We start from the raw sequence: 19,367 nt of genomic DNA on the forward strand, positions 1-19,367 counted from the left end.
ACAAGTATATACGGTACGGTATATCAAGCTAAAGACTGGGTTCACAGCTCCTGGACAGCTGTGAAATGAATTGCACAGGAGTTCTGTGCATCTTATGTCTGTTTCAGGTCCAAATCCAGCCAAAAATTCTTCCGAAATCAGACCTGAAATGGTGAAAGGGGACGTACTGGACCGATGCTGTGAGCCTCTCCATGCAGAGATGTGAACCCAGCCTGAAAGAACTGCCCTAGAAATAAACTGAGCATGTTATAACAAACAGCACTTCACAACAATTTCTTATATATACAACGTATAGTGAATGATGGTGAGAACTTCCGTTGTGTGAATATAAAGTCAATACAAAAATAAAGTCTCTCCAACTCTAAAATGTGATGAAATAAACTGTGTCATGAAAAACAGTCAATTCAGAATATGAATATGAATAACTCATATGAATATGCAGGGCTCGAGTCCTGCGGGAACGCGTGGGAACGGCGTCCCTGCACTTTTTTCACAGCAGGAACGCCGTTCCCCTTGCAGGACTAGAGTCAAAAGACCCGAGCTGATCCTTCACTAAGCGGCGATTCCCAGCATCGCCGCATAGTGAAGGATGGCGTCCAGGGGCGGGCTGAGGAGGGGTGTAGGGTGGAAATCTCCCCCCCAGGCCGCTTACCTTATGGCCGTGACGCTGTTTGTTACCTTAGTTTTCCCAGGCTGTGACGTGTGACTGTGTTATACAGTACTAGCCACCGATTGGCTGGCTGCTGCTGCGCTGCACTCTGGGAGTTGTAGTCTGGCCTCACTGAAGTTCCTGGCAGTGGGAGGAATTCAGCGGCGCAGCAGACTACAACTCTCACCTCCCAGGAGCCTCAGAGGCAGCCAGCATGTCACACATGACCTGAAGAGTTGTGGGCTGTGACCGGGCACTAGCTTGAGGAGTGGCAAAGAAGAGAAGAAGTGACTGAGATTTATCGCCCCCCCCCCCCCCCCGAAGAGGCCATGCAAGGAAAGTAAGTACCTAGCTTTAACACAGACCCAGACCCTGACACACCCCCTGCTGACCCCCCACATTCCATGGGCACTGATCAGGCTGCACTGATGATGGGCACTGGTGTGGCGGCACTGGTCAGGCTGCACTGAAGATGGGTACTGGTGAGGGGGCACTGGTTAGGCTACACTTATGGGCACTGTCTGCATGGGTGAGGTGGCACTGATCAGATGGCACTGATGGGCACTGTCTGCCCTGGTGAGGCGGCACTGATCAGATGGCACAGATGAGCACTGGTGAGGAGGCACTGATCAGATGGCACAGATGAGCACTGGTGAGGTGGCACTGATGGACACTGTCTGCACTGGGGAGGGGACACTGATCAGGCTGCACTGATGGACACTGTCTGCACTGGTGAGGTGACACTGATCAGGCTGCACTGACGGACCCTGTCTGCACTGGGGAGGGGGCACTGATCAGACTGCACCGATGGGCACTGTCTGTATTGGTGAGGCGGCACTGATCAGGCTGCACTGATGGGCACTGTCTGCACTGGGGAGGGGGCACTGATCAGACTGCACTGATGGGCACTGCCTGTACGGATGAGGCGGCACTGATCAGGCTGCACCGATGGGCACTGTCTGCACTGGGGAGGGGGGCACTGATCAGGCTGCACCGATGGACACTGCCTGCACTGGGGAGGGGGCACTGATCAGGCTGCACCGATGGACACTGTCTGCACTGGGGAGGGGGCACTGATCAGGCTGCACTGATGGGCACTGTCTGCACTGGTGAGGCGGCACTGATCAGATGGCACAGATGAGCACTGGTGAGGTGAAACTGATCAGGCTGCACTGATGGACACTGTCTGCACTGGGGAGGGGGCACTGATCAGGCTGCACTGATGGGCACTGTCTGCATGGGTGAGGCGGCACTGATCAGGCTACAATGATGGGCACTGTCTGCATGGGTGAGGCAGCACTGATCAGGCTGCAATGATGATGGGCACTGGTGAGGTAGCACTGATGATGGGCACTGGTGAGGTGGCACTGATCAGACTGCACTGGTGAGGCGGCTCTGATCAGATGGCACAGATGAGCACTGGTGAGGTGACACTGATCAGGCTGGACTGATGGACACTGTCTGCACTGGGAGGGGGCACTGATCAGGCTGCACTGATGGGCACTGTCTGCATGGGTGAGGCGGCACTGATCAGGCTGCACTGATGGGCACTGTCTGCATGGGTGAGGCGGCACTGATCTGTCTGCACTGGTGAGGCAGCACTGGTGAGGCTGCACTGATGGGTACTGTGCATGGGTGTTTTCTGTTTTTCTGTATTTTCCGTGAAATATATATGCATATGAGCGTATCGTTTTTTTTTTTTTTTTGGTGGGGGAGTGGATCTCGGGTGGGAGTTCCCACACTTTTTTCCCCAGGACTTGACCCCTGTGAATATGTATCCGATAACACTGCACCATGTGATGGCCACCACCAGTGATCCTATGTATACTTCCCAATGTTCAAACTTGAGAAAGAGGGAAACTTAAGGAGGGTAGAAGCCTATAGCGCGTAAGGCAAAAAATATATGTGGCCAAAGGAAATGGGGCTATGCCACAAATGTGTGCAGTGCACATGGCTGTGCTTGGTGCTGTGGATTGTTAGGGGTTAAAGCATAACTCCTTCCCACTACCCATCATTTGTCCTCTAAAAAGCTATCCTCTCACCAATTTTCTCTTCAGAGAATGACGCCGGTGCACCTGCTTCCTGTGACAGTACAAAAGTGAGAGTTCCAGGATTATGATAAACTTCTGGGGAGACAGGGGATTACATTGGTCAGCTCTGTGTGTGCAGGAAGTGGGGCTGGGGGGGCATGGCCACCTGTGCTCAGCCCATCCACTCCCGATAACTGGGTTGGCTGACAGCTCCCCGCCCCTCTTCACTGTCACTCAGGGAAGGGAGCAGTAACAACGGCTGGGTGCGATAGGGACAGGCTGAGAAGATGTCTCTGGGGCGGCACTGCTGCGAAATGCAGCTGACAGATTTAGCCCTTGTACACATGGTCGTATTTTGTCCAGTTTTGAAACTGGTGTTGCATACACACCACTTTGCGACAAAGTTGTCGGAAAATCCGATCGTTCGTAACATGATGACGTTATTTAGTTACGACGGGACTACGTTCAGGCTAGTAGCCAATAGCAAAGTCCAATTGGATCATGTTGTCATAAAATTTTTACATCCAGCTCTCAAACTTTGTTGGTCGAACATTCCAAAGGAAAAAGTCAGATGAAGCCCACACACGGTCGGATTATCCGACAACATGGTCCGATCGGACATTTTCCGTCGGAATGTCCGACCGTGTGTACAAGGGCTAAGAGGCGGCGGGGAGAACGTACACGGGGAACCGGGGGGGAGGTGGAGGAAGAAGGATACACTGTGTATATGATACCACACACCACGATCCAAAATTATCTATGGCCTTGGATCCAGGCATATGTAATGCACAGAATGCAGGGCTTAGGAGCATATAATGCATATACAGCGCCCTGGGGATTAGTCAGGGAGCTCCCCATCAAATTCATTGTCAGAAGTAGCTACTGTAGATAGTTGTTAGAGATCCACTGATTTCTCAATGAGAAAACAGGAGAAATCCTTGTTGGCAAGCACAGAGATAAGATGTTTCTTGTAGTTGGTTATCAGGTTCGCACACATCTCTTTACAGATCTTAAGGTTTCCACCTCTGTGCTTGACTGTAGGGATGGTGTTCTTGGGGTTATAACATTTCTCTTCCTCCAAACACACAGTACTTTCACCCAATCCTTCTCCGAATCATTTAGATGTTCATTGGCATGACTGTACATGTGTCTTCATGAGCAAGGGGACTTGCCGTGTTTGAAGGAAGAAATATACCCACTATGACTCTAAGAACACCATCCCTACAGTCAAGCACAGAGGTGGAAACATTATGCTTTGGGGCTGTATCTATGCTAAGGGTACAGACCGACTTTGCCCCATTGAAGGTCGAATGGATGGGGCCATGTATTCTAAAATCCTGGATGAGAACCTTCTTCCCCCAGCCAGAACACTGAAGATGGGTCCTGGATGGGTGTTCCAGCATAACAATGACCCAAAACAAGAAGCACATTAAGGCCATGTAATGGCCTAGCCAGTCTCCAGACCTTAATCCTACAGAAAATTAATAGAGGGAGCTTTTAATTTTGCATTGCCAAGAGACAGCTAAGAAACCTTAAGACAGGGGTCTCCAACCTATGGCTCTCCAGTTGTTCAGAAACTAGAATTCCCATCATGCCTAGCCATGTCTGTGCATATCAGAATTTTACAATGCCTTATGACACATAACAAATATGTCATACATACCTGTACTGTACAGCTTGTTTTGCACAAAGTGGCCCCCAACTCTGGGGTCCCTCAGCAGCTCTTGCGGCTCCTCCTTGCATCAGATAACCCCATAGGAGAAGCGGTCTCTTGGGAGATAAGACCTTTGAAAATTTCCTAGATCACACATCTACCACCAATCTAGGAGATCCCTCTCACTCAAAAGTAACTGCTCCCACTAAAATTCAAACAACTAGGTTCATTACACAATTCTATGCTCAACACAAAAAGATGGAAGGCATTTTCAAGAGACACTGGAATATATTACTGGAAGATCCCCTATTAAAACCAAGTCTTTCCAATGTACAGTGCCAGTGCAAAACGATATGTTTGGCGTAAAAGCAACACAGCTCATCACCCTCAACACACCATCCCCACTGTCAAACATGGTGGTGGCAGCATCATGGTTTGGGCCTGCTTTTCTTCAGCAGGGACAGGGAAGATGGTTAAAATTGAGGGGAAGATGGATGCAGCCGAATACAGGACCATTCTGGATGAAAACCTGTTGGAGTCCGCAAAAGACCTGAAACTGGGACGGAGATTTATCTTCCAACAAGACAATGATCCCAAACATACAGCAAAATCTACAAAGGAATGGTTCACAACTAAACGTATCCAGGTGTTAGAATGGCCAAGTCAAAGTCCAGACCTGAATCCAATTGAGAATCTGTGGAAAGAGCTGAAAACTGCTTTTCACAAATGCTCTCCATCCAACCTCACTGAGCTCGAGCTGTTTTGCAAGGAAGAATGGGCAAGAATTTCAGTCTCTCGATGTGCAAAACTGATAGAGACATACCCCAAGCGACTTGCAGCTGTAATCGCAGCAAAAGGTGGCTCTACAAAGTATTAACGCAAGGGGGCCGAATAATTTTGCACACCCCACTTTTCATTTTTTTATTAGTTAAAAAAGTTTCAAAAATCCAATAGATTTCGTTCCACTTCACAATTGTGTCCCACTTGTTGGTGACTCTTCACAAAAAACAAAAATGTTATATCTTTATGTTTGAAGCCTGAAATGTGGCAAAAGGTTGAAAAGTTCAAGGGGGCTGAATACTTTCGCAAGGCACTGTACCTAAAATCGCATATCGAAAAGCCAAAAATATAAAAAGAGTTGCATCGCATCCAGCGAGCTAAAAACTTCTAAAACCAAACCCACACCATCCCTCACATTTCTGTCCATCAAAGGCATGTACCAATGCAAAAAGCTACAATGTCTGACTTGTAGTTTTGTGACACACCATCAACAAAGCCTTGTTACTAATGGGAAAACCTATTCCTTAAATTAATTCTTCAGTTGTTCTTCTGAATTCAGAGTTTACTGTGTAATCTGCCCATGTGGCCTACTTTAAGTAGGCCCCACCATCCGGATGAAAAAGGTTAGTAGAGCACAGAAGGTCCATTGAGGATGACTCTGACCGGACTATCCCCAAACATTTTAAAACCTTTGATCAGGGATCCGCTGCTGGACTTCAAGTTTGGGTTGTCGAACAGATATCCAGGTCTCTAGTGTGTGCACCTGCCTTTGAGTATGTGCAAATGTATATATCAATATAATAATCCTCTTAATAAATAATTTTCCCATAATATATAGGGTAACACGGATTGAGTAGATGTATATATGCACACGTATGCGCCGCTTAAGTAAGTGTACATTTTTGTATGTGTATGTATAGAAATATGTTTCTTCTGGTCCATCTGAATAACCCCTCTCTCAATTATATATTCCTTTACAGTATCCCTATAGTCTTAGAGAAAATAAAATAATCCACAAATAGAATCATCCATAAGTACATATAATATATATAGTATAGTCATTTTGTTCTGATTATTTGATCCTATAGACCTGTTTTCTCAATATGTCTCCCTACAGATACACGCATGTTAACAGTATATAAAAATAATGATTCACCCCATTGTATGTCCATACACACACATATATATATATATATATATATATATATATATATATATATATATATATATATATATATATATATATATATATATATATATATATATATATTATAGCTCTGGCTCCTGACAAGCATGTGCTATATGTTTTCAAAGTTAATTCTCCTGAAGCCACAGTTGGGTTTTGGGGCTAATTTTACAAAATTTATGGTTTCAGTACCAGTCTAGCTGGGTTTCACTGGGTTCTCCTTGAACGCAGGTCTTGCTGTCACTGCCGGCAAGTTTGAGAGCGCAGTTTAGCTGGGTGTATTGAATGTCACGTTTCTCTGGGAACCAGCCCAGTGGGAGTGTTTTCCTGCTGTGCCTTCTGGGAGGGGGTATTTAAGGTACTGACATCATGTGGTCTGGGGTTCCGGTCCAGAGAGGTTTTTCTGTCTGTTTGGTTCTGGCCTTCCTGACCAGCCCCCTGGCCCTCCTGGCCTGGGGTACGGAATCATGTATTTCCAAGTCTCGGGGCTGGCTGGCCTGAGGCGAAGCAACTGCAGGGACAGGCATGAACGGATATCGGGGTCTTATTGATTCAAAGGTGATCCAGTGCCATCTTGTCTAATGGAGAGGCCCAGTAACTGGAGAAGCACCATTCAAGTCTGTGGCAGAGACTTTGCTTAACACCCCACCGGCTGCTAGGCCTAGAGGAGGTCTATCCGGAGGTTGTAGAATCCAGCTGTCAAACGGTTGTTCTCTGGATTTCGTTTGTAAGAGACGTATCATTTTTGCAGTCCAAAGTACCTGAACTTAATCCTAACCCTCTACCCTAAAGTGAGAGACTTTTTTATACTTTAAATAAATAACCCAAAAGAAGTTTCAGTGTCAGTTTCCACATTTCTTTGGGCCATTTACTATAGGAATATATATATATATATACACACGCACACACAAACACACGTGCGGGTGTGTACACACCCAATGGCAGAGAACAGATTGTTCTGACGGAGGTTAGAACACTACAGCTCAGTGGGGGAGATCGTTGCGCTCACCTGGTATGACCTGACCTGAGCTTAGGTTGCATGAAAAAAAAAAAAAAACTGTAATGTGTGCCAGGCTTTAGTCTCTTTAGAGTTCCTTTGGGTGTGTTTTCACTCTGAACATTTAATATTTTACCAAGAGTAAAGAATACTTTTTAAAGAATAAAGTTCCTTAGCAGCCTTTATTGCAAAGACACAGGACTGCTGTGAAAACAAAATGGCAAACCTCATCATCTGCAGTGTTCTTGTCACCGGTTCTAGCCGTGGAATTGGCCTGGAGTTAGTGAAGACTTTTCTCAACAAACGGAATCCACCAGAACATGTCTTTGCAGCATGTCGGAATCCAGAAACAGCTCAGGAACTCAAGTCATTGACTTCCAAACACTTAAACCTTGTGATTGTCAAGATGGATGTAACAGACAAAGCCAGCATTGAAGTTGCCTACAGTGTGGTAAAGGAGACCCTGAAAGGACATGGACTGAACTTGCTGATCAATAATGCTGGTATTGCTATCTACCACTCAGCTGATGAAACTACAGCAGAGGACATGATGAGAGTTTATGAAACTAATACGGTAGGACCAATGCTGGTTACTCAGACATTTGCTCCCTTGCTGAAGAAAGCCGCACAAGAAAATCCTAATGAAGTAATGAGTTGCAGCAAGGCTGCTGTGATCCACACATCCAGTAGTTTAGGGTCTTTAGAAAGCACCACACATTTGTATCCAGATGCTCTTATAGAATACCGCTGCAGCAAGTCAGCGCTGAATATGTTAACACGATGTCAGGCTGTGACCTACAAAACTGATGGGATTATTGCTGTGGCTTTCGAACCTGGCTGGGTCCAAAACGACATGGGTGGTCCAAAGGCTACATTAAAGTTGCATGAGAGCGTGGGGGGGATGATGGAAGTGTTTGACACCCTGACAGAAAAACACAATGGAATGTTCCTGGACTATACAGGACTGACTTTACCGTGGTGAGCTAAAAGTCTGTTAGTGTCAATAGGAATTGTACGATCTATACTACAGATTCATGTAATTCTGAATGTAGACCTCAGCAATTTTAGAGGGTTTTTTGTGAAATTATTACTTAATTTTTTTTTTAAGTTGAAAACTGCAGCTGGTCCATAATCATTAAAAAATAGGCCACAAAAACTATAAGGTATATATGTATTCTGTCACTTTTTTTTGATCCATTTAAGCCATTTATTAACCATGAGTGAAAGAAAAGTGTGTGTTATCATTCATATTCTCAGAAAAATAACCAAGAAATCATAAATTTCACCAGGGTATATAAACCTATGAGCACAACTGTATGTGTTCTGTCACTTTTTTTGATGATCTACACAGGAACTTTCTAAAGGTAAGGGAATGTCAGACCCAAGTGAGGTTTGGGTGGGCTGACTTTTTAGAGAAAATTGGCCACTGGTGAATGCTGGTTGGTTGGTGTTGGGGGCCAGTTGGTGGCAAACGCTGGTTGGTAATCGGTGTTGGCTGGTGGTAGGTGCTAAATGGGGGTAGATGCTAGATGTAGGTGGATGCTGGTTGCTGATAGGTGGTATGAATGACGGTTGGTGCTTGGTGTTTTTTGTAATGGATGCTGGTAAGTAGCAAGTTCTGCTTTGTAATGGATGCTAGTTCGTGGTAGCTACTAATTAGTGCTATATTATGGATTGTAATGCCGCGTACACACGGGCGGACTGTATGGCGTACTTAGTCCGTCGAAACACATTTCAGCGGACAGTCCGCTCGTGTGTGGGCTTCAGCGGACTTTTTCAGCTTGCAGTCTGGCGTACTAAGTATTTCGGATTTTTCGAAATTCTGTCCGTCGTACTTTGGTTTCAGCGGACAATCCGCTCGTCAGTAGGCTAGTTCGACGGACTAAGAATGGCGCATGCCCAGAAAGGATTTACACGGCGGAAGGGTGCTTTGCTGTGTATTGGACTTCCTATTTCTAGTCCCGTCGTACGTGCTGTACACGTCATCGCGCAAGCTTTCGACGGACTGTTTGGGTATCCGTGTGTGGTCAAGTCCGTTCAGTCGAAAGTACGACGGACTGTCCGTCGGATTGTATGACGAACTAAGTACGCCATACAGTCCGCCCGTGTGTACGCGGCATAATGGATGTTGGTTGGTGAATACTGGTTTGTGATGAATTCTGGTAGGTGGTGGATGATGGCTTGTGATAGTTGCTTGTTGCTGATAGATGCAAATAACCAAAAAGTATAGCGCTGCCCCCTTAAAAAAAAAACTAAACATATGTGGTGGAAATATAACATTTTATAACTTGCGCTTACCCTAACGCTAATGTGAAATGAAGAAATATGAAATTTATTATAATGATGAATAAAAGGTATAGGTGCTGCAACTCTAAATTGAAATATTTAATTCAACACATACATACTCAATAAAAAGCATGTGACCTGTTTGGACCCCAATGCAATATAAGCATGCCTCCATCCCTGTATTAATAAAGGAAATGAAAAAAGTGGATTATGGGACTTTAAACGAGGCATGGATATGTGTTTGAAATGGTCTAGGATACCTAAAATTTAATTAATTGTCACTGTCCCTGCGGGGAAAATCTGTATACCCATAGAAAGTTGCTAATCAATTCAATAAATTAAATACAAATACTAAATAGTAGGTATATATAATAATAATAAATTGTTGCATGAACCATGTATTGTATATTATGATACATTATATATACCTACTATTTAGTATTTGTATTTAATTTATTGAATTGATTAGCAACTTTCTATGGATATACAGATTTGCAGGGACAGTGACAATTAATAAAATTTTAGGTATCCTAGACCATTTCAAACACATATCCATGCCTCATTTAAAGTCCCATAATCCACATACATACTCAAAGTGTGCAATCCTAATCAATGTATATTAAAATAAATTAAAAATGAAAAAATTATTTTATTATTGACTTCCAGTCATATGACGTCTTTGACTTTCAGTGGTGATATCTGAATAACAGCTGTAGGCATCATTCAGATATTTTCTTTTTCAGCCAGTGATTCTTTGCACTCTTTGCACTTTGCTTCTCCCAGGTTGCCTATGTGATCGGCGACCCGGACAAAGAATCTGCCGCATAAAAAGCAGAGATTTCCGGTGACCAGATGGGCACCAGTCATCTCTGAACTTCGAAAACCCGGGCATGACGGAATGATGTCACGTCCGGGGGGGGGGGGGGGGTGTAAACAAGGCCGAGATCTCAACTAGAAAGAGTCAGTTCTGTCATTCTGTCATGTATTTTTTTTTTTTTGATCTGATGCTTTCCAGTCTGGAGGAGAGATGTGGGCTCTATAAGACCTCACATCTCTCCATAAAGAGGAGCTGTCATGCACCATTCCTTTCACAAGGGATGTTTACATTCCTAGTAATAAACAGTGATCAAAAAAATTAAAGAGAAAGTGTAAAAATAAATAAATAAATAAATAAACAATTAAAAAATATATATATATTTTTAAGCTTTCCGTTCCTATGTGCTCGCACACAGAAACGAACGCACGTGTAAGTCCCGCCAACATATGTAAACGCTGTTGAAACCATACATGTGAGGTATCGCTTCATGTATTAGAGCAAGGGCAACAATTCTAGCTCTAGAACTCCTCTGTAACTGTAAACTGCTAATGTGTAAAAAAAAAAATAATCTAGGAAGATTTTTAAGTACCAAAGTTTGGTGCCATTCGATGTGGGTGCAGTTTTAAAGTGTGACATGTTGGGTATCTATTTGCTCTGCATAACATCATCTTTCATATTATACAGAAAAATTGGGCTAACTTTACTGTTTTGTTATTTTTTAATTCATAAAACAGTTTTTTTCGCCCCAAAAAACACATTTGAAAACGTTTTGCACAAATACCGTGTGACATATAAAGTTGCAACGCCCGCCATTTTATTCCCTAGGGTGTTTGCTAAAAAAACATTTAAAATGTTTGGGTAGTTCTGAGTAATTTTATAGCAAAAAAATTATGATTTTTACATGTAGGAGAGAAGTGGTTAATAAAGACCACATTATATATCAAATAAATGTCCATGTGTGTTCTCAGTGCCAAGCATGGATATCCGTTAAGCAGTGTATTCTCTTACAGCAAAGGGAAAATTAAAGCCTCTTACCAGAAAGGATGGATCCCAGATTACAGGGATCAAACACGTTTGATAGCAATGATACCACCTGCGATATTCCACTCTGTCGGCTCCAGTACAAGACCCTCCTCCCGCTGTAATGATCACTTCACCAAAGCTTGGGAATGCTTTTCAAATGATTCCGCCTCCACCGATAATTCTGCTTAATGCTCTCCAGCCTCACACAACAGGTGATCACAGCCTTCACAGGATTTCCTCCACATTGTAACGAACCACCCAAACTGGTCAGCCTCTCTCCACAGCACGAAGTGTCATTTCTCTTAGCGGTCTAGTTTCTATTCTTTGCACAAGTCGCTTCTCATATGTGGTGGAAATCCCATATATGAATGCGAATCACCTAAATGCTATATTCAACTTATGCTGCTGAAATCCTAATTTAAGAACTGGTATATAACTCAAACAAAATAAGTATATTGCAAATGTGATAAATATAGCACATAAGCAAATATATATATGTTATATCGTGCTTCAAAGAACACCATAAGACTGCAAAGTGCCCTATGTGCAATATGAAATGAACTGAGCATGTGATAAAAAAAACAGCACTTCAAAACAATTTCTTATATATACAGAGTATAGTGAATGATGGTAAGAACCTCCGTTGTGTGAATATAAAGTCAATACAAAAAAAAAGTCTCTCCAACCCTAAAATATGATGAAATAAACTCTGTGTTATGGAAAACAGTCAATTCAAAATGTTCTGCTCATAAGAATATGTATCCAATAACACTGAACCATATGATAGCCACCACCAGCAATCCTATGCATACCTCCCAACTTTCAAACTTGAAAATGAGGGACACTAAGGCCCCTTTCACACTGGGGTGGTGCGGGTATCGGCGGTAAAGCAGCACTATTTTTAGCACAACCTTACCATCGTTTTAGCGGCACTATTTGGCCGCTAGCGAGGCAGATTTAACCCCCACTAGTGGCCAAAAAAGGGTTAAAATGGGGCGCACTGCCCAATTGATTTCAATGGGTAGGAGTGGTTTAGGAGAGGTGAATACACTGCTCCTTCAGCGCTCCAAAGATTCTGCTAGCAGGACTTTTTTTTACCGTCTTGCTAGCGCAGTGCTCCAGTGTGGAAGCCCTCTGGCTTTCACACTGGAGTGAAAGGAGCCACTTTTTTCAGGCGCTATACAGGTGCTATTTTTAGCGCTGTAGCACCTGAAAAATGCCCCAGTGTGAAAGTGGCCTTAAGTGGGGCAAAAGCCTGCGGCACATAAAGCAAAACATGGGTGTGGCCAAACTACATGGGGCTATGCCATAATTATGTGCAGTGCACATGGTTGTGCTGTGGTGGTGTTAATATTTAGGGGTTAAAACATAATGCTTTCCCACTACCCATCATTCACCCTCTTAAAAGCGATCTACTGCAAATTGCTCTTCAGAGGATGACACCAGTTTAAATGAGCACCTACTTCCTGTGACATTCCAAAAGTGAGAGTCACAGGGTTAAGACAAACCATAGAATGTTTCCGGGGGAAGTCAGCACTGCACAGCACTAATCAAAAGTTTAGAGACATTTCCCGTTCTCTGCAGCCACACATTGGGACAATGTCTCACTGCCTGTGATTAGCTCTGTGTAGAGCCAACTTTCTGGTGGGCCTGGCACATGCGGGTTGCGAACACACCTGAGCTCATCCTTAGTGTGCAGGAAGGGAAGGCTGGGTGACGTGGCCACCTGCGCTCAGCTAATCCACTCCCAAGAACTCAGGTGGTTCCAGGGCAGCACTGCAGAGGCAGCTGACAGATGGCGAGGCGGCAGGCAGAAGGTACACGGGAGATCGGGGAGGAGGGAGCGGAAGCTAGCGCTCCCCCTGGACAAGTCACTGGAACAAAATTCTGGGACTGGGATCCACTCCGTGACTCAGCGATGATGGGGCTTACATCAAATCCTGGAATATTCCCAGCGACAGTTGGGAGGTAAGTCTTATGTGCTCACCTCCATGTTAGACCTCAGAGGGTCACTGCAAATCCACTGGTATGGGATATCGTCTGCTTCACCAGTTACTTCTACTTCAATAAGATGGATCCTCCAGCAAACAAGGTAACCATTTACTGGTAATTGTGCGGTCATGCAATGTTGTACGCAAACAAAATTTATATTCTTTTATCCACACAAATAAAGCTTTCTTTTGGTGGTATTTGATCACCACTGGGCTTTTTATTTTTTGCATTATAAACAAAAAAAAAAATATTTTGAAAAAAAAACAATATTTTTTTACTTTTTGTTACAGGAAACATTGAAAAAAATAAAATTTTGTCTTAAATTTTGACCAAAATGTATTCTGCTACATGTCTTTCTTAAAAAAAAAATATTCTTGTATTTTTTTTACACAAAGGTGTCACTTAAATTATATTTTGCTCACACATGCCATGGGTATATGTGGAATTACACCCCAAAATACATTCTGCTGCTTCTCCTGAGCATGGGGATACCACATGTATGAGATTTTTAGGGAGCGGTCTACCCGCGTACGGGTGCTGAGAACCAATCACAGCCTTCAGGATTTTAAGGGCGTAAATTGTTTATTTCATTTCCTCACTACCTATGACAGTTTCGGAGGCTCTAAAATGCCATGACTAGGGCAGATCAGACTCACCTCCATACTTAAAGGGGTTGTAAACCCTTTTGGTTTTTCACCTTCATGCACTCTATAAACAAAGGCAGGTCCAAGTTGCTCCTTATTATGCCCTTCCTACGCGGGCAAGTGCAATGTCGCAGCAGACACACTGTTCCGTTTTTTTTTTTTTCAAATATAAATTTTTATTGAGCACCAACAAAGGGAGAGATCCCTATATTTACAACCAATATATAGTTATCATCATGTAAGTTACAGACACTCCATTCAGTCATTGATGATCCAAAAATATTGCACAACCATATATTGCAAGGCATGAATTGTAGCTGGTGAACACCACAGGAAATTCTCAAGACCCCCTGCTCTCTAGCTCCCGTGTCACCTCCTCCCATGCTTGCCTCCAGGACTTTTGCAGAGCCTCTCCAATCCTATGGAACACCTTACCCTAATCTGTCCAATTATCTACTACTCTATTAGCTTTTAGATGATCCCTGAAACCTTTCTCTTCAGAGAAGCCTACCCTACCCACACCTAACAACTGTATTTTAATTTTCTCCATCAGCTCATCCCCCACAGTTATTACCCTTTGTTCCACTTGACCCCCCCCCCCCTTCTCAATTGTAAGCTCTAACGATCAGGGCCCTCTGATGCCTCCTGTATTCATTTGTATTGTAACTGTACTGTCTGCCCCCATGTTATGAAGCACTGCTCAAACAGTTGGCGCTAGGAGGAGGAGTGGCTGAGCATGGAGGAGGGAGCGTGCTAGACGTGCTCCGAGCTCTTGCAGTGACCTGGGCTGGGCTTACCTAATATCGCTGCCGCCGCCACAGCCGCCGCCGTCAATGCTAATGATTCTGTGGGAGGATTTTTGATTTTTGAATCCAGACGCGGCGGCTGAAGATCTGTCCGGAGGTTCGGCAGAGAGCGTGTGGAGAGCGTGTGTAGGGCATATGGAGATTCGGCGGGTGGTAAGTGGAAGCTGTCTGGCCGTCTGGATTGTTAGCTCTCCTGGTGTGGACTCCCTGGTTCATTCATTTATTTCACGCTGGTATGGACTTGCTGTCCCATCTATCTGGTGGGTCTGGTGTCATTGGACGTGGTCCCTGCTGCTGCTGACTTTGATGCTGCTTTTGATGCTTTCTGATAGTGCTACTGGTGCTGATAGGGCTACTGGTGTTGCTGACTGCTGATGTAATCAACAAAGTTAAGAATACTGAACCTACTATTATTGCAGACTTCACAGATTTGTTGCCACCATTAACAACTTCTAAAAATGAAATCTGCTGTTGATACTACTACTGATAATAATATTAATACTGCTATTACTGCTGTCATAGCTAATTTCATTGATGCTACAGAAATGATGAACTTTGCTAAACGCTACTGAAACGCTACTGATACCTAAAAATATTTAAGAAAACTGCAGCATAATCGCCGTGAACTGTTGATATTGCTGAACTGTTGCTATTGTTGACAATACTGATATTGTAGTCACTGCAAATATTGCTCATATTGCTGATTCATTTTGAAATGATGAATGCAGAAGCGCAGATACCAATAACATTGTCGATACCGTTGAAATGGCTTATATTGCTGAATTGCTGATACCACTGAATTGATAACGCTGTTCTGCTGATAAATCGAAACCATTAAACTGCTGATGCTAAACTGCTGATAACGCAGATTTTCTGGCATTGTTCAACTGCTGGCATCGCTCAACTGCTGACACAGCTCAACTGCTGACACAGCTCAACTGCTGACATCGCTCAATTGCTGACATCGCTCAACTGCTGACATCGCTCAACTGCTGATATCGCTAAACTACTGACACCGTTAAACTATTGACAGCACTATTGGTTATCGCTAAACTGCTGACGCTGCTAAACTGCTGACGCTGCTAAACTGCTGACGCTGCTGAAATGCTGATACTGCTAAACTGCTGACGCTGCTAAACTGTTGATGCTGCTAAATTGCTGATATCGTTAAACTGCTGATATCGCTAAATTACTGACACCATTAAATTGCTGATATTGCTGAACTGTTGATAGAGCTAAAATTGCTGATATTGTTGATATTTCAGACAATACAGATATCATAGATTCAGCCGCTATTGTTGAAACCACTGATATTCCTCTTTTGACTATATAGAAGTGATCGTAAGACATCCACATTGGGTGGATCCCACTAGATAACACTGGTTGCACTGGAAGATAGATTGTGGCCGTGTTGGGGGCGAGCGACTGAAATTGTCGATAGGTAGCAGGTTTTGGATAAGCTGTCTTATCATAAGACTCTAAGGCAGTGACCGCTGGGACTATCCATGAGAAGGAGGAGAGGAGAGCATAGTACAGCATGTAAGCCGGCGAGTACGGTGGTGTGTAACACGGGAACGTCTGGCAATACATCTAATCGTCCATTAATAGCCTCCTCTAACGCTCAGCAAGGGATAGCAGAGTTTTTTCCGGTAGGCGGCCGGACACGATCACGTACATCGAAGACGATAATAGATAGTAGCAGGGGAATATCAGCTTCTGATGTTTCGCAGCATACACAATTATTACAAGCAGAAAAAAACTATATTAACATTAGCTGTACCAATAGTCAAACCTCCACTGTCGCTTGTGAGGCTGTTAGGCTCCTTAGGCATTGGGGCAGTAAAAGACGCACAGACAGCAAAAATGGATTATACAGACGCTTTAAATAACATGTTGGAATCGGCTTTTGAGTCACATGGACCGATTGAATTTGCGGAATCCGCAGATATTACTGATGTGCCTGATACCTCTGGTATAGGTGCACTAGACATGCATATGAATGTGGGAGGACCCGAGGATGCCCCTCAATACACACCCCCATCCTCCCCCTTGTTAGGGGGATGTAATCCAGTAAATACAACTGATAGCGAGGATATAGGAGGGGATTTAAAAGATGATACAATGGGTGAAGAGGGGGGTCCAGAAGTGGGGGATGTACAGACTTACTTAAGAGTTCTGCCCACTCGCCATGAGATGGAAGCTTTTATTCAGCGTCTAGAACATGGTTTCCATAAGGAGATTCAATCTGTACATAAAGAACTACAGGCAACTGGGAAGAAAATATCAGAAGTGGAGCATTCTGTAGATATATTGGTAGATCGTGTGCAGTCACAGGAACAGCGTATAGATGGCCAAGAGTCTCATATCTACACATTATTTCAATTATGGGAGGACCAAGACAACCGTAATAGAAGAAATAATATTAGGATCAGGGGATTACCAGAATCAGTTAGAACTGAAGAGCTAGTCATAACAGTTAATCAAATTTTTACCTCACTGTTGGGGAAACCTGAGGAATCGAATTTGGAACTTGATAGAGTACATCAGACAATGGGACCACGTAAATTAGATCCAGATAAACCAAGAGACATAATATGCCGAGTGCATTTCTATAAGGATAAGGAGGAGATTATGAGAAGGGCAAGAGAGAGGGGACGAATTAATGTTAATGGAGCAAATATACAATTGTTACAAGATCTTTGTCAATTTACTTTGGAGAAGAGGAAGGCGTTAAGGCCTTTATTAAAAATGTTGCAAGATCGTAACATTGTATATAGGTGGAATTTCCCTTTTCAATTACAAATTAAGAAAGATGGCAGGTGGTTAAATTTACGTGATCCATTTGATATTCCTGCTATACAATCTGCCTTAGGTTTGCACGATCTCCCATTAATAATTTGGCCCAAAACTTATACACAGTTTAGAAGAACGGAACACCGGGAGTATAATAGAAATAATCAAGTAGAAAATCCAAAATCTAATCTGGCAGATTAAAGCAGCTGGTGATTCCAAGTGTAATTGTAATAATAGCTCATTCAATTTAATAATAAATTAAGAATAATTTTATTGCCCTTCTTAGAAATGCTTGGGTGTAGAGGGATCTCTGAGGAGTGGGAAAAAGTGGGGAGGGGAATGAATATATGCGAAAAAAATTAATATATTCTCAAAAATTCCCACCCCCTTTTTTTTTTTTTTTATATGTTCCCACTTTGCCCTTACCCTCCTCCTGTTTGTTTACACTTATTATTGTTTTTTTTGTTTTTTTTTCTCTTTCTTTTTACCTTTCCCCCCCCTCCCACTAACCCCCCCCCTTTTTTTTTCTCTTTCCTTCCCCTCTGCAATACTAATAAATTGTGAATGGTTAGATATGTGATCACAACTCCTGTGTTATACGAGGAGGTAACTACATTGTGAGTCATGTATGTTAATATGTATACCTTGTATATAACGTAATTAAGATTGAACTCCACTCCTGTCTTTGGAGGGGGGGGGGGGGGAAGAGGGACGGGGGAGGAAATAGGTATAGATAGATTTGATTTACTTGCAATTTTTATTTATTTATTTTTCTTTCCCTACCTGTCTACACCCTTTATTTATTTTATTTATTTATTTATTTCAGGTACTTATATAGCGCCGTCAATTTACGCAGCGCTTTGCATTTACATTGTACATTCACATCAGTCCCTACCCTCAATGAGCTTACAATCTAAGGTCCCTAACTCGCATTCATACATAGTAAGGACAATTTAGACAGGATCCAATTAACCTACCTGCATGTCTTTATTATTATTATTATTGTTTGTTTATGGATGCCCATTGTCACTGCGTAGAGACATCTTCAGTGCTCTTTAACTTTTTCCCCTTATAGGAACACCGTCCCCCGGGTAGGGCTTGGTGTTTTTTTTGGATAAATTCCATATTGGGTGGGTTTTTTTTTTTTTGGGGTAATTAGTTAACATTTCCCTGGGTAACTTGGGGATCAGGGAGAAGGAGCTTCTCCAATTTTAGTGAGCCCAACTTCGAAATTGTTGTGCGTTTTTTTTTGTTGAATTTTTTTTTTTCTTTCCTTTTCTCTCTCTCTTCCATTTTCTTTCACTCCCTCATAATTTGATATGGCAGCAATTTTCTCCTCTCCAGTGTCACTGAAATTTTGTACCTACAATGTTAAAGGTCTTAATAATAAATCAAAAAGAGGTCAGATTCTATATAATTTATACAAAGCTAAGGTAGATATTATACTCCTTCAAGAGACCCACTTCCGAAGTGGTAATATTCCATTGTGCTCTCGTAAACATTATTCGCAATGGTTCCACAGCACTATGCCGAGTTCAAAAGCGAGAGGGGTCTCTATTGCTTTTCACAAGCACTTACCAGTTCAGAATTTGGAATATAGAGCTGACTCGAATGGAAGATATCTGTTTCTTAAAGTCAGATTGTGGGACAAAATCTTCACAATTGCAAACTTTTATATTCCAAATTATGATCAAACTACGACAATCGTGC

General features: G+C 43.1%; 1 protein-coding gene across 1 annotated transcript; it reads left to right on the top strand.

The window, feature by feature from the left end:
• Positions 1 to 7,354: 7,354 nt before the first annotated feature.
• Positions 7,355 to 11,626, top strand: LOC143974518 (uncharacterized). Its single transcript, XM_077476004.1, has 2 exons — positions 7,355 to 8,274; positions 11,410 to 11,626. The coding sequence occupies exons 1-2, from the start codon at positions 7,514 to 7,516 to the stop codon at positions 11,609 to 11,611; spliced, it is 963 nt and encodes a 320-aa protein (XP_077332130.1). The 5' UTR covers positions 7,355 to 7,513; the 3' UTR covers positions 11,612 to 11,626.
• Positions 11,627 to 19,367: the final 7,741 nt, after the last annotated feature.

Source organism: Lithobates pipiens, unplaced genomic scaffold (genome assembly GCF_037356315.1).
Source record: "Lithobates pipiens isolate NorthernLeopardFrog02 unplaced genomic scaffold, aLitPip1_a1.2 Scaffold_1, whole genome shotgun sequence".
Taxonomy (NCBI): domain Eukaryota; kingdom Metazoa; phylum Chordata; class Amphibia; order Anura; family Ranidae; genus Lithobates; species Lithobates pipiens.